This window comes from Priapulus caudatus, unplaced genomic scaffold, assembly GCF_000485595.1.
Source record: "Priapulus caudatus unplaced genomic scaffold, Priapulus_caudatus-5.0.1 Scaffold184, whole genome shotgun sequence".
Lineage (NCBI taxonomy): Eukaryota > Metazoa > Priapulida > Priapulimorpha > Priapulimorphida > Priapulidae > Priapulus > Priapulus caudatus.
Window position 1 is genome coordinate 329438 of NW_014577245.1, and position 16270 is coordinate 345707.

Here is a 16270-nt window from a genome sequence, read left to right on the forward strand (position 1 = left end):
AAGGTGGGAGAGGGAGGAGGAGGAGGGAAGGTGACGGAGGGCGTAGGAGATGGGAAGCCAGGAGAGGGCGCAGGAGGAAAACCGGGGGAGAGCGGGAAAGATGACGATCCGATCTATCTGTAACGACAGATCTGCCTCGCGTAACGGATAGGGGGCGCTCTAGCCAATCACCGTTGAGATAGGATGTTCTAAAACAGTGCTTCTTAAACGCTTTCAGTGTCATTCACCCTCGAGTCTTTATTACAAAATTTCAATTGCCTGCAACTAAATTTCCTTGTGTTTTTGGTAAGTTTCATTCACCCCATAGTAATTTCATTCACCCTTGGGTGGACCATTCACCAATGAAGCACTGTTCTAAAAGTCACTGCTTGTCAATGACGTGACACAGAGTCTACCCTACAGTTTTTTCGCGCGACTAATCTAGTAGCGATATACGAGGTGGGGTGCAAGGTTGTCTCACTCGGATGGGTGGGTCTATTCCCAGGCACTTGGAACGTTACTTAGTAAAATGATGGTAAATCGAGTGGTAAAAGACGCCAGTCTTTACTTCAAAGTCCCGATCAGATCGATAATTCAACTTCAAATTTATTCACAATTAATCAATGAACACCCCTCATTTTGGCCCTTACCCCAAAAAAAAACATTTTTGAAACTCTGGATCTAGGTGAAAGACGCTGCCAAGAAGTAGAGCCTCGCACGTCCCGACACCCGGCGCCACCGCCACCCCCTCACCAGCGCCACCATGCAGGAAGCGTCGGCGGCGACGACGACGGCGACAACGATGACCCGCGCGGGAGCGTTCGGGTCCGCGACTAGCATCGGCACGGACTGGTCGGATGGCGGCACGCTGACGCACGACGACATCCAGCAGCTCGGCGACCACGTGCGCCGCTTCTCCGACGCGCTCTCGCGGCTGCGCGCCGTCTTCCAGCAGGGGGCGCCGGCGTGCGCTGGCGGCGGCGGCGACGCGACGAGGGTGGCCGCGCACGAGAGTCTCGCCGACGTCCTGTCCGTGTTGAAGTCCGTCATGCAGAAGTACGGCGCGATACAGTCGGTGGACGTGCTCACGGCCGCCGCGCGGCTCATCTCCGCCGTGAAGACACACGACTACGACGACGCGGCGGCGGCGGGAGACGGTGGCGCCGCCGCGGTGCGTGGCGGCGACCAGCTCGCGCTCGCGTTCAGCAGCCGTCTGTCGGAGTACCTCCTCGGCGACATCGACACGGCGAGCAAGTACACGTCCGACGAGAACCTCGCCGGCACGACGACGAACGCGGCGGCGGCGGCGACGCGATCGCCCTCTGGCGGCAGCGGCGGCGTGGCGATGACGGCGGCGGAGATGGACGCGGCGCTGGCGCGTCGCGGCGGCGTCGGCGTCGAGGCGGCGCTGCAGCGAGCGAAGGCGTGGTCGCGGTACGCGCGCGTCGTCGTCGGATACGTCGAGAAGCGGGCGCAGCTCGACGCGGAGCACGCGCGGCGCGCCGCCGCCCTCGCCCTTGCGGCCAAGCCCGCGCTCACCGACGACGCGTTCCTGCCACTGCAGTCCGTCTACTGCGCCGCGCTCGACCAAGACGTCGAGCTCGCGGGGATGTGCCAGGCCACGGCCGATCTCGTGCTGACGCGCAAGTTCGCGGAGCCTCTGTCGGCGCGCGCCGCCGAGCACGACCGCGCGCGCAAGGCGCTCCGAGACGCGTGGACGCGGGAGCTGAAGCGAGCGGCGGAGGCCGGCGGCGATCTCCGGAAGGCGCGCGCCGCGTACGTGCAGCGGCAGCAGGAGTACGAGAAGGCGCGCGAGGCGGCGGGCCGCGCCGACGAGGCCGGGAGCAAGCTGGAGAAGCGGCGTCGAGCGGAGGAGGACGCGCTGTACCGAGCCGCCGAGGCTGAAACGACGTACAAGGCGTGCGTCGCCGAGGCGAACCAGCGCCACCGCGCGCTGGCGGCGGCGCGCGCGCACACGCTCGCGGGCGCGCGCGAGCTCGCCTGCCGCTGCGACCAGACGACGAAGGCCGTCACGGTCGCCTACTTCCAGCTGCGGCACGCGCTCGCGACGCCCGCGCCCGTGCAGCTGCAGACGCTCTGTGAGAGCAGTCGCACGTACGAGCCCGGCGCGCAGTACGCCGAGTTCGTCAAGCAGCTCGTGAGCGGCGACGAGCGCCCCCTGGCGGCCGCCGACGACGACGCGGAGGAGCGGTTCGTCTTCGAGCCGTACAACGAGACGGCGCGCGCGTACGACCGCGTGCGCATGTCCGGCGACGGACTCATGGACAACGTCCCCGCGTACCTCCAGCATCTGTCGGCCGACCGCGACAGCAAGCTCTGGCCGCCGAGCGACTCGGAGAGCGACGCAGACGACAGCGTCGTCGACGGCGGTTCTCCGCAGCCGAGCCCGCGCCGCCAGGTGGCGCCGGAGGAGCCGGCGGCGGACGGCGGCGGCACTGGGAAGGCGGCGATGTCGCGCGCGGCGGCGACGCACGCGTTCCGCAAGCTGAAGTCGCCGGCGAAGTGCCGCGAGTGCGACAGCTACGTGTACTTCCAGGGCGCGCCTGCCACCGGCCGCTGCCCTCTCCGCCTCCTCGCGCCTGCAGCGGCGCGCGCCGGCGGCTGGGCGCCGCCGCGGCGGGGGGGGGGGGGAGGGGGGGGGGCTGCGCATACGCACGTTTCGCGTCGACTCGCCGCCCACTTTCTGCGGCCAGACCGCGTCGCCGTCCCTGTCGTCGTACGACGGTGCATGCGCGGACAGTCGAGGCGCGAGGCCTCGCGCGAAGGTCCTACCGTGTCTCCGGCGTGAAATCGACTAGTGGAAGCGCTCTGCCAGGCGTCGAGAAACTCGGCGCGGGCGACGCGCCTGAGCGCGGTCAGCCCACCGCGTCGCAACGCCTGAACTCTACCTGCGACAGCCTTTCCCGAGCCGCTCTCACGTTCGCTTCTGAACGCCGGCTCATCAGCCCTGGCGCGCAGCGGCCTCCGCGAGAGGGCGCCGCCTACCCGCCGCCGACGTCGCCCGCCTCGCTCGCGCTCTACGTCGCCCGTCCTCCCGCGCGGCGGAATCGGGCGAACGGCCTGCGGCGCTGACTTCGCACCTCCGCGCGTCGCTGCTCACATCCGGCGAGAACTACCCCATACGCCGCCATCTGCTGCGGATCGGTCGGACCGAACCGCCCGCGGCGCCGACGTCGGGGCTTTCGCTCGACTCGCTGCTCGACACGGAGAGCCAGGCCCGCGCCGACTCGAGCTGCTATCACCCGCGCCATCAGCTTTCGACGCGCGACGATGCGACGAGATAAGGGCGCCACCGGGAGAAATCGTCTACCGGCGCAAGGATCGACGATGACCCAGGGAGGCCGGGTGGCCGAGGAGGAAGCGAAGGCGCGAAGGAGAGAGGAGAAGTACGAGGCAAGCAGATGGGGAAGCCAGGAGAGGCGCAGAGAAAAAACCGGGGAGAGCGGAACGATGACGATTCCCGATCTATCTTAACGACCAGAACTGCCTCGCGAACGATAGGGGGCGCTCTAGCCAATCACCGTTGAGATAGATGTCTAAAACAGTGCTTCTTAACTCTTCAGGTCATCACCCCGAGTCTTTATTACAGACATCAATTGCTGCAACTAAAATTCTCTTGTTTGGTAATTTTCATTCACCCATATAATTACATTACAACACCTGGGTGCGCCATTCACCACTGAAGCACTGGTCATAAATCCCTGCTATGTCACCATGCGTGACACATGATCTACCCTACCGTTTTTCGCGCCGACTACTAAGTAGCGATATCCAGGTGGGTCAAGTTGTTCACCCGAGGTGGTCACATCCCGCCCTTGGCAACTTACTTAGTACAAATATGTATCGATGGTAAAAGGGACTCGATTCTTGTTTGTTTGTGCACCAGCGCGTGCGTTGCGGTGTATCTTGTTTGTGCAGAGATCATTGAACCGGCTTTACAGAAATCTCGCACTAATAGGCGACGAGTAACGAAACTAGAAGCGAAGAGAGAGAGAGAGAGACAGAGAGAGAGAGAGAGAAAGAGAGAGAGAGAGAGAGAGAGAGAGAAAGAGAGAGAGAGAGAGACGAAGAGAAGAAGATAGAGAAGATAGAGATAGAGAGAAGAGAAGAGAAGAGAGAGAGAGAGAAGAGCAGAGAGGAGAGAGAGATAGGAGAGAGAGAAGCGGAGATAGAAGAAGAGAGAGAGAGAGAATGAGAGAGAGCGAGAAGAGAGCAAGAGAGAGAGAGAGAAGAGCGATAGAGAGAGAAGAGAGAGCAGAGAGAGAGAGAGAGAGCGCGAGAGAGAGAGAAGAGAGAGAGGAAGCGAGAGAGAGAAGAGAAGAGAGAAGAGAGAGAGAGAGATAGAGAGAGGAAGAAGAGAGAAGAGATAGCAGAGAGAAGAGAGAAGAGTAGAGAGAGATGCGAGAAGAGAGAGAGAGAGATGAGAAAGAGAAGAGAGAGATGAGAGAGAGAGAGAGATGAGAGAGAGAGAAGATAGATGAGAGAGAGAGAGAGAGAAGAGAGAGAGAGAAGAGAGAGAGAGAGAGAAGAGAGAAGACGAGAGAGCACGAGCCGCGAGAGAGAAAGAGAGAGATGAAGAGAGAGCAGAAGAGAGAGAGAGATGATAAGAGAGAGACGAGGAGAGAAGAGACGAGAAGAGAAGAGAAGAGAGAAGAGGCAGATAGAGAGAGAGAGATGAGATAGAAGAGAATGAGAAGAGAGAGAGAGAGAGATAAGAGATAGAGAGGCGAAAGAGAGAGAGAGAGAAGAGAAGAGAGAAGCAGAGAAAGAGAAAGAAAGAAAGAGCGAGAGAGAGAGAGAGAGGAGGAGAGAGAGAGAGAAGAGAGAGAAGAGAGAGAAGAGAAGAGAGAGGCAGATAAGAGAGAGAGGAAGATGAGACTCAATAATGAAGAGAGGAGAGATGAGAAGATGATGACGAGAGAGAAAGATGAGAGAGGAGGAAGAGAGAGTAGACAGAGAGATAGAAAGACTAAGGAGGAGAGATACGAGAGAGAAAGAGAGAGAAGAGCAGAGAGCAGAGAGAGAGAGAGAGAAGAGAGAGAGATGAGAGAGAGAGAGAGAAGAACGACGAGAGCGAGAAGAGAGACAGAGAGACAGAGAGACAGAGAGACAGAGAGACAGATAGACAGATAGACAGATAGACAGATAGACAGATAGACAGATAGACAGATAGACAGATAGACAGATAGACAGATAGACAGATAGACAGATAGACAGATAGACAGATAGACAGAGAGAGAGAGAGAGAAAGAGAGAAAAGTGAGATTTGCATGACGCGCACATTTTGTTTCATATCGTATTTGTCTTAGATGGTATCGAAATTCAGTAGCGATATTTATCCATAGATGCATCGGAGGAGAACGCGTGAGCAGTCACTGCGCTATATATATTTTTTGTGAAAGTATCTTATTCTACAATGTCGTGTTAGCTAGTACTAATGTCGGCTAGGGCTTGTGCTTTTACTGTGTAAAAAGTTTGAAATGACAGTGAATTTGAAGTTTGAAAGTTTACGGTTGCAATGAATTGGTTCGTTGATTCTAATGCCAAATGTTTGGTATCGGCAAGGGGTTAATAATGACAAATTATTCAATTTTGTCATTATTAACCCCTGGTATCGGCGTGTGTGGAATGTGGGGTGTGGTGGGTGTTCATAACGGTGGTGTAATCAGAATATTTGCTACGTAGCCACAGAAACGGAGCATTCTCACTGTCAAAGCAATTGATGTGTGGCAGTTTGAGGCATATACAGCAAGCATACTCCTAGTACTTACGTTTAGTACGCTCTACTACGAACATGTCTATAGAATAATGTTCAGGACATTTATAGATATGCTCATGATGCTACACATAGCGACATACTAATGCACATAGGTACATGGTATCGTGAACATATGTATAAGTAAGTATACATGTTCGTGCCAGTACACATACTACTAGCGCGTGCTACTAGTACATACTATAATTAGTATAAGTATTCCTTGCACATACTACAAGCTCAAACAGTCACTGGATACGCATGCAGTCAGCTCAATTATCTCAGCGTTACAAGGAACTGGATTTGTTTATGTAATTATATTAAGATTATAAAGAGATTCTCTATTACGGACGAATTCCCGAGTGCTTGTGTGCAAACAGTGTCTAAAAAGTCGAAGAAGCAATTTCTTTGTTGTGCAATTAAGAAGTGTAATTTAGTTACTAGATTACAATCGGTGTGTGTATGGGAGGAGGGGGGGGGTTGAACTGCATTTACGATTTTTTCTGTCGTATCATCTGCTAGGCTCCGGTTGTTATTGCGAGAGCTATAGTTTCGTTCGCTAGTCATTTCGTTGAGTAACTAACTAATCACGATTTTCGTTTTACAAAGAGCGTTATCATCATTAGAGTTAGTGTTTAGCTAGGAGTAGTTTGCCTGTAGGCGGTAAGGTAAACTGACGGGGGAGAGTCTGGATGGGGGGGGGGCTGCGGCTATATTTAGAATTCTATTTATCTCGGCGTTTGAGAGTAAACCGAAGTGCTGTTGTCGTTGCTTGCCCCCATCGCCTGCTTCCTGTGAAGCCTAGTGTGGGCGTACGTGCGTGCGTGCGTGCGTGCGTGCGTGCATGCGTACGTGCGTGCATGCGTACGTGCGTGCGTGGCTCATCGGATGTGCTATCGTGTTCGCGCGTGCGTGCGTGCGTGTGTATGTGCGCGCGTGCGTGCGTGCGTGCGTGCGTGCGTGCGTGCGTGCGTGCGTGACTCATCGGATGTGCTATCGTGTTCGCGTGTGTGTGTTCGCGTGGCATGCGTCTACAGCGGGCTGCTGCAGCGGGGTGAAGCAGCGGTGTGTTGAAACATCCTCCACACTATGCTCACACGCCATGTCCTGAAGAAGCTCAGATGAATCAGTGAACCGAGCAAGAGTCGAGAAGAGAAAATTTAACACTTGTAAGCGTTGTTCGTTTACCCTTAGAAAATGTACACGCGCGTGTGAACGAACGAACACACGAGCGTGGTCGTTCACCCTTAGTAGCCGATTGCTTCGTACCGGCTGGGTGTGCTTATGTGTTTAGTTAACTCGCAGTGATTTCTCGTGTGTGGCTAATTAATTAATTAATTGTCATCGACGCCAGTAAGACGCATTAATCCCGCGTCGGAGAGAAACTAGGAATAGAGAAAGAGAGAGAGAGAGAGTCTGGTATCTTATACTCTAGTCGCGTATTGTAAACGAGCGTAGGTTTGGTCTGTTGCATATGGCTGAACCGGTGGGGCTTACCAAAAAGCTTATAATTATTATTATATAATAGTAATATAATAATATTATGTAATGAGTATGTGATCATTATAAGCTGTTTGTGGGGGACACTGCCACGTAAATTCTAAACTAGTTCCGCCCCCTTTTTGGCACGAAATTGAGCTGTCTGTCTTAAAAATGAACCTTTTTTTGTAAAAGCGTTGCGTAATTAGTTGGATGTTTCTGACGAATTCTTCTCATTTCCCGGCCCATGGGTGCGTTATAGTTTTCATAAATTGCTTGTCGAAAAGCGTCATGTCCCTTTGAATGTTTATATAGGTTATTAACGCGGTTTACCTATAAAATAACATGCTATACAATAGTTTAAAAATATTTATATATACTTTGTATTGTTGGTCAGAAAATACGGTATACTTTATTCTTAATTTTCGAGGTAGTAACTGATAAACACTGTGTAAATAAGACCGTTTCTTCTCGAATATAAGAACGTGTATGCCTACCCGTTTTTTCCTGGCAGGCCCCTCCCCGACGGACCCCTGAGCGCAATTTCAATTGTAAATTACTAGTGAATTTGCGATCATTCCTAGGTATGCCAGCAATGAATGAAGGATGGCGAAGAGTTTGATATTATTCGCATGACTAAAGGAATTATTTAATTATTAAAATAGTGATAAATGCATTACGAATAATTAGACGCTATTGTATAATCTTGTGTGTGATGTTGTGAACCCCACGGAAAATTGAATTGCCAAAATATGTGCTAATCGGCTAAAGATGAAATTAGAACTAACTAAAGTAATACATACTATATTTACATGTGTCGCATATCTGAACAAATTTAGAAAAATAATTATCCTACGTGTTATATGCACGGGTAAGCCACATACTTGCATGAAACTATTCGAAAAAAATACTCATTTATTGGCAAGTAGACAATAAAATTATGATTTAGTAAACTCGAGTTAGAGACGTTTTTTATTACACAAGTGAAGTATGCTGTTGAATAATAATAAACATTATAAGAAACCACTACTAAGAACAACATTTCAACAGAACTGGTTTTATTGCTTAATGAATTCATAGAACAATATGTCAAATCTTCAAAGAACAATAAATATAACAAATAAAATAATATACAACTTGGGAAGTAAATGGGCAAATGACTAGGCGATCATGTTTGGTTTCGCAACTTGCTTTCGTGGAAGTATTTACATTCATGGCTCTATACCTATAAGAGACCGATGAATCTTCATACAGGAATATTAATACAGGATTCTGTACATTATATCTTGTAGGATGATTTATATTCTACTAGGTCAAATGCTACTCGTTTACCTTTCTTATACAGGCACCCGGTAGCACACCGAAGAAACTTGTACGAGTAAAATTTTTAATTCTATTTATACAAACGAGTTTATTAGTAAGTAAATGCAAGTAAGAGTAACGCTAGGTTGTTATAGGGAAAGGTCCGTTGTAGTTTGGGCGTCGATCAACGTCGCAGTTATTTATGTCACGGCAATGGAAATAGTAAAAGATATACAGAATTCACCATCGTGGCCTATACGATCGTGTGCTGGCGGATGCCTTCATATCCAAAATAACTAGCTTCCTATTAAACTGACCTTACGTTTCTTCTCGCAGAATTTCTGTAGTTGTTCAACTACATATACTGAGAGTATTACCAATTAGTACTGGATAAATTGTCCACATGGTTTTCTTTATACAGTTCGTTATTAGTAATAAGTAGAAGATATTCTAGTAGTAATAGCAGTAGTTATATCTGATACCATCGTATTCGCCTAGAAAGGGGAAAAAGATGGTGAAGAGCTACGAAAATAGGTCTCCTCATGACCCCCACAAATTACATAGGCTCGTTAAAACCTACCGTAGACGCTAAGATCCTCAAGATGATTCTAATGCCGTCACTAATGCAGATAAGGTCTATGTCTCCCTGGGTACTGCCGGAACGTACCCTGGCTACGGTCCGGTATACCGGAACGTACCCTGGTAACTATCTGATATGGTTAGGGTTAGGGTTAGGGAGTAGGCGTAGGCGACTCCCTACACTCGTTAGTGGAGTAGGCCAGGTACGGTCCGGCATATTAGATAGTTACCAGGGTACGTTCCGGTATACCGGACCGTACCCAGGGTACGTTCCGGCGGTACCCAGGGAGACATAGGCCCTATCAGCGTCACTAAGTAATGTCGTGTAAAAATGATTGTCTCGTGATCACATTGATGTATATTCTCATCTATCGAACACCGGGGCAGTATCGGTCATTCCTAGTGAACATACACACCGCCGATAGAGCGAGACATATTAGTACTTATATTCCAAATGTAAACGACACGCGATTTCCGTCTCGAGTAGTGTAGCAAGGAGAGTTTTAAACGCATTTTTTTAATGAGACGAATACGGAGATGTTTTGGCCGCCATGAATAATGAGAAGGGGATTTGCTGAAACCAGACACGACACGGCATCCTTGCGTGGAGTGTTTATGTATCCGGATGCCTGCGCCGGATTCACGTCACACATATCACCCTCCTCCAGCTTCTCTTCCCCATCTCTCTCTCTCTCTCTCTTCCTCGGGTTGAATACATGTTGCATTATACGTTTAGATAGGAATAGTGTTACCTTACATGCTCCGCAAAGGCAGACGGTACATTTTGGGTAAATGCCGATCTTTTTAGGCACTGTCGATTAAAACTGATCGACCCTTGACCTAATTCGTTCTAATTACCAATAATCAGAGCATGCTCTGTTACAATAGGGAGCACCGCTAAAGTTGTTCATCATCTTTTTCTCGCGTAAAATTAACTAGGACCCCGTTTAACCAACAGGTGGCGCAACATGTCTGTTTAGAAGTGCTAACGGTGACGCTACACCTTGAAGGCAACAGACGTTACTACTGATACAAACGTTTTTAGCCGTTTAAAAAAATACAAGAGACGTAATTACAGAACTATGTGTTATATAGGGACACTGTAAAACAAAAAGAAATAGTAAAAGTCATTATGGTATACAGCGAAAAAGTTACAAACTCTAAAATTCATAAATCGTATATTACAAGTAATAATTTACAGTTAAATGTGGCTTACTGTTTATACATAATTATTTTTACACACATTTTGTCAAAGCAAATTTTACACTCAGCACACTCTGGAATTTTAATCATTGGGTTCTGATATCATATTACTATGGTGAGTGCGTATATACCAATAAAACATGGTAGTCTATAATTATAAATAACGGTGAATGATAAGTAACACGCATTTGCTAACCAATTCGGCTGGTGACGCCCTAAAAATAACTAGCTCGGCCGTTGGTTGTGTGGAACGCGATCGTAGGATATACCGTGTATGGTATTATCGATAAGCCTATCTATTTACCGAGTTTACCCATCAGACAGAGTAACCACGAGCAAGGTGATCGTCTTTTGGTGCATCACGCGTGCGGCCAAGTGAAATCATGCAGAAGTTCACTGTGGCTGAATGAATAATGCATAAAAACACGGATAGATTGAAGACGCGATATACAGCTGCCCGTGATTTTCTGCGTGTGTTAAATGATGAGGCGGTGGGTAGGGACAGTCGTAAGATCGAGTGCAATTATTAACACAGTTCATCAAAGGGTTACGTTTCCCCGCTCATACGTTTACTTTGATTATGAATGGGCTACAAATAGTTACACTCGGTATTTGCTATGCGTAGCATGAAACTATTGTTTGATATGGCAACTTGTGCGAAATGCAGCTCTGAATGGTAGAATGTTGGGAAAGGAAAGACATTTTGTTCGATCGAATCACATTTTGCTTCCTGTTTGCAGTCGCAGGCACTCCAGTGTGAGTACAGCCCTGCCTTCTCTACCCCCTCAGCACTCGTGTACAATCGTGACACTCTTACTGGGGAAATATCATTTATTCCTAATACTGAATTGCTATTTTGTGACTCTAGAGATCCCGCGACAGGGTCTGCAAAGTGTCGCACCGTTGAACTGCGACAACGCCATAGTAAACTAAGGAATATCTTTAATTAAGCGACATTAAATTGATCGAATCTACATTGGTATGGTACTATGGGTAATCAAGCTGTCATAAGTAAAACCTACTACGAACTTTTCAGCGCATCATTGCCCGATTCGCAATGCACGCCTGCGTCTATACGTATGCCAGATCCATTCTTCGGTATTATTTTCAACATAAGAAAGTTGGCACAGTTCCCCCATCATCATGAATACAGTCGAAGTGATGTAATCTAAACGGGTATAATATAAAACTTTACAGAATCCGTAGAGACGATACACATTACGTGCACGACTCAGCTATTCGTGTGATGACTGATGCACTGCTCTACCGCAGGGGTGGCACCAGAGATTGCCTGACACGGGGACTAAGTTCTTCGACTGTGTGTGTGTGTGTGTGTGTGTGGTGTGTGTGGTGTGTTGTGTTGCGCGTGCGCGCGGGCGCCGCGTGTGTGTGTGTGTGTGTGTGTGTGTGTGTGCGGCGCAGCGCGCGCGCGCGCGCGCGCGCCGCGTGTGTGTGTGTGTGTGTGTGTGTTGTGTGTGGTGTGTGTGTGTGTGTGTGTGTGTATGTGTGTGTGTATGTGTGTGCGTGCGTTGTGTGGGTGTGTTGGTGCTAAGGTCTTCGACTGTGTGTGTGTGTGGTGTGTGTGTGTGTGTGGTGTGTGTGTGTGTGTGTGTGTGTGGTATGTGTGTGCGTGCGTGTGTGTGGTGTGTGTGGTGCTAAGGTCTTCCGACTGTGTGTGTGGGTGTGTGTGTGTGTGTGTGTGTGTGTGTGTGTGTGTGTGTGTGTGTGTGTGTGTGTGTGTGTGTGTGTGTGTGTGTGTGTGTGGCTGGTGTGGTGCCTAAGTCTTCGACTGTGTGTGTGTGGAGAGGGGGAATTATGGTCCCTGTTGCTGAGATGGCTAAGGTCCCTGACGATGTGAGTGTATGTGTGTGTATGTGGGTGTCTGTGGGGGGGGGAGGCACGTCTCTAACAGTGGAGGCCTAAGGTAGCCCAAGGGTATAGGCTAAACGCACAGTGGAGTAGAGAAAAAACGAAATCACAAACATGGGTACGTTTTTAACCCAGATTCAAAGATTTCGAATGGCACCCTCTCGGCGTTTTTGGCAAGAAAAAATGGTCTATCTAATAGTCTCATCTGTAACTAATTGATATAGTGTAACATATATCGTACGTACTGATAGGCCAGCCCTTCTTCCCTGCCGAAGTTACTGCGACTAGCGAAGCACTGCAGGTGTAGATTCCCGAACAGATTTTTTTCCGACCGAGGGGGGAGGTCTGTAGACCCACCTGGCCACCTCCTTGCTGATGCCACCCCTGTCTGTCTACCAAGACCACACGCCAACACGCTGCAGCATCGTGGCAGTACGGCACTACAGGCCAAGGTCTCAGCGATGGCAAGTCAATGCATTATAAGTAAGGTTAAATCGTTGAAAAGCGAATCGAATGCACTTATCGGAGTTCATTCTAGGCGTGTTCTGAAGTTCTGACAGATAGGCGTTTAATCGCGCGAACAGAACTATATACGCGGAATCGATCTGGTGCGACCGTAACCGTAGTTGCTGGCCTAACGATTTAAGGAACAAAAACGTGAACCAAACGCACCGATGTGAGGCCCGGAGGAAGTATGGTCCGTGTTGTACTCCATTACCATTCTGAGAAGCTGGAGCACTTATTAGGCTCTCCCACTTTTATCTCACTCTAATTCTGCCATGTCTGTGTGTGTCCTCTCCTTGTCTCTCTCTCAGGCTACTCGTCTCTTCTGCTCATCATCGTCTCTCTCGCTCTCGTCTCTCGTCACAATCATCTCGTCACATCTCTCTCTCTCTCTCTCTCATCTCTCTCGCTTCGCTTCTCGGCTCTCTCTCTCTCTTGATGCGCGTCTCTCGTCTCTCTTCTCTCGTCTCGCATTCTTCCACTTGCACTCTCATCGCACCTCCTCCGTCTCTCTCTATTCGAGCCGCGCTCTCTCTCCATCTTACACACACATTCTCTCTCTCTCTCTCGCTCTCTTTCTCTCTCTCTTCTCCTCTCTTTTCTCTCTCTTGTTCTCAACTCCCTCTAATTAACTGCAGCACTGTGGACGCGAAACATTCGTGTAACGCTCCGCTTGTCGCTCCGCCATGATGCTCGATTTGCTTAACAGACGCCTTCCGCGCCTTACTTCGCAAACATGTCAACGCCAGACGCCCTGTCAGCAGCTTGGCGTTCGCATACGGCATCACTTCGCGGTTGGTCATAGATCAACGCGCGCGACAGTCGTCGGGCCGGCATATCGTGTCTCGGCCCGTTCAGGCCCGGTAGCGTTCGCGACGACAATGTAGCCTCGCTGCTGATACGTGGTCCGTGTCGCGTCACTTCACTCGTGAGTGCCGCCCTCTGCCTCGGCCTCGTCCGTCTCCTGGCTGCCTCGCGCACCGCCGAAACACGTTATCGCGGCAGTCGTCGTCTCGCGCTAGATGTCGCGGCGGACGGTCGCGCCGTTCAGCAGACGATGGCGCATGGATGTGAGGCGCTATCGCAGGGTCCGATAGGTGACTTCTTCACGGCGAGGGATCGAGGAGAGACCTCTGATCGTCACGGGCCGTCTTGAGAGTTTTTTCCGGGCCTTTCTACGGGCCGTGGTTCGCTCTGCTCTCCGTGAGATCTTGAGGCGCGGCCGGCGTTTGTCGCGTCACGGACGATGCGGTCGAAGATTTTTGATGATCGGTTTTCAACACGATAGATGGCGCGCTGGATTTGATGCTGGATCTGGAACCTGAGGTGGAGATTGCGTCGACTTGCGATCTCCATGTGAGATCTATCAAACATGTCCAGCTTGCTTTCGATTCTTCCACCTGGAAAATAAAGCGTGCCAACATAGTGTTACGCGTAACAGACAAAGAATTGCGCCCGGTATTAACCTGCGCAACTATGTGAACGGTAACGAAGTTGTTGGGGTAGGCATCAAGTTCTAATTCAAGTCAACATTTTCTACGCTACTCGCAATAAATAAATACTCGTATATGAATTTCCGCACTTATATGCTCTCAATAAAAACGCTTCATAGAAATGACTGAATACTCGCAGTTAAAATACTCGGCATATAAATACTGCAAGATAACACTCGCACCGATAAATACTCCGTTGATCACAGCGAGATGAGTAGCAGTAAATTGAAACAGGGAAAACTGTTATACGTACGGATTTCTCTACTATTGAACGATCTGAGCGAAGGCTCGATCTTTTGAGTCATACAACTCTCGTCGCTTTTGAACGCCTGCTTGCCAAGATTTGATCTAAGAACCCCTGTAAGAGTAGAATATATATTATTATATATATTATATATATATATATATATAGTATATTAGGGAGTGTGTGAAGAGAAGAGGGCCTGGAGCCTCTACGGGCACAGCTCGGACTGAGCTACCCCACGGATTTAGCTTTGTGGTTGTGTTGTCCATTATAAATGTACTGATAAAAATTGTAAAAAAAAGTTTTGTTTAGAAATTGCTACACTAAGTTAGCAATGATTCGCAAAACTGCGCACCTAGAAGGATAAGCTTCGAAGGTACGACGACTCACAATCTCAAGACCGTCAGTGGTCATTTTACATGCGACAACACCACCGCAGGCGGATTTTCGAGTGCAGCGGGATTGGAAAAATTCTCGGACCCACGAACATCCACACCACATCCGCAACAGAAAGAAAAGAGAAGCCTATTGATCCACAATCTAACACACCATCCAAGCCATACGGACTCGACCTACGGGCTCGAAATACCGGGATGGATAGAAGATCATCAACAATAACCCGGCCAACATGAATGCAAGCGGCAAAGCTTTCCCTAACTCAGACGAACCCCGCAGGGTAGCGAGATCTTCGATTCACTTTGAACGACATTTACATCTATATCATAGTAAGTATATGATATATATATATATATATAATGCACTTATACAAACGCCGGATGGTCGCTGCTGTCGTCTTACCTAGCCTGTTGTCTGGAACACAAATGCTCTGTATCTTTGGCATGCTAGCTGACGGCGCTGAGTCGTTAGTAGCTTTCTATTGTAACCCTAGACTGACTCCCACTGACTACATTCAAACACTATAGGGTGGAGGTGTTATAAGTAAATGGAGCAATGTTAGTGCTACGCAAGAAATACATTAGTGATTACGGTAACATGTTGTGAAGATAGTTCTATAAGGTTGTTAACTGAAACTAGTGCAATGCTAGAATTACGTAGGTAGACTTAAATCGAATGCGTGGCTAGGGCCACTCTGCTAACTGCGCTCAAATCGGGATGTGAAGATGTTATAAATGAGTGTATATTATGAGAATCTCGGGTGAGTAAAATCTCAGTCTCTCCCTCTCTCTGTGCCTGTCTGTCTCGCTCTCTGTGTGTATCTCTTTCTCTCTTCCTCTCTCTCTCTCTCTCTCTCTCTCTCTCTTACTTTTTCTCTCTCTCGCTCTATTCTCTCTATCTCTCTTTCCCTTTCTCATTCTCATTCTCTCTTCCTCTCTCTGTCTTCCTCGTTCATCTCTCTCATTCTATCTCTCTCCCCCTCTCCCCCTCTCTCCCCCTCTCTCCCTCTCCCCACCATCTCCTCCTCTCTCTCTCTCCCCCCTCTCTCTCTCCCTCTCTCCCCCTCTCCCCCTCTCCCCCTCCCTCTCTCTATGAATAAGAACACTCGCCTGCCCTGCACGTTCTTCACGCGTCCGAGCATGTCGACGTGACCTGCCGAATACTGCTCGATGACGTCCTTCACGTCATACGGTCGCAGCGCCTCGCGAAACTTGCGTCTCGCGACGAAGTAGTTGATCTTGCGTATCGCACGTATCGCCACCTTGTGAGTGTAGGTCAGCTCAATTATCTTCTCTTCAACTTCGGCTCCTGCGGCAATGCAATAATGACGTCCGTACGTCCGTGCAGCTGTTCTGATACTACGTCATCAGTGTGATAATAGAGTGTCATAATATAGATATATAGTCTATAATATAGTATATATATAGTCTATAATATAGTATATGA

At 49.4% G+C, this 16270-nt stretch overlaps 2 protein-coding genes and 1 long non-coding RNA gene across 3 annotated transcripts in view; 2 read left to right on the forward strand and 1 right to left on the reverse strand.

The window, feature by feature from the left end:
* Nucleotides 1–845, forward strand: part of LOC106806887 — a 6182-nt gene extending 5337 nt beyond the window's left edge. The window contains exon 3 of the long non-coding RNA XR_001393592.1: nucleotides 665–845. This is a non-coding gene — a long non-coding RNA (uncharacterized LOC106806887). The remainder of the gene's footprint in view (nucleotides 1–664) is intronic.
* A 2-nt stretch (nucleotides 846–847) lies between these two features.
* LOC106806885 (minor histocompatibility protein HA-1-like) lies at nucleotides 848–3072 on the forward strand (the record flags this gene model as incomplete). The annotated part of the gene is made up of 3 exons (XM_014809024.1): nucleotides 848–945; nucleotides 976–2537; nucleotides 2816–3072. Coding segments are annotated over 3 exons (1917 nt in total), but the record flags the coding sequence as incomplete, so codon positions are not given.
* Nucleotides 3073–13831: 10759 nt separating this feature from the next.
* Nucleotides 13832–16270, reverse strand: part of LOC106806886 (potassium voltage-gated channel subfamily KQT member 5-like) — a 20967-nt gene continuing 18528 nt past the window's right edge. Inside the window, 2 exon segments of the mRNA XM_014809025.1 lie at nucleotides 13832–14091; nucleotides 15938–16132. Coding sequence (XP_014664511.1) covers nucleotides 13832–14091; nucleotides 15938–16132 — 455 coding nt within the window.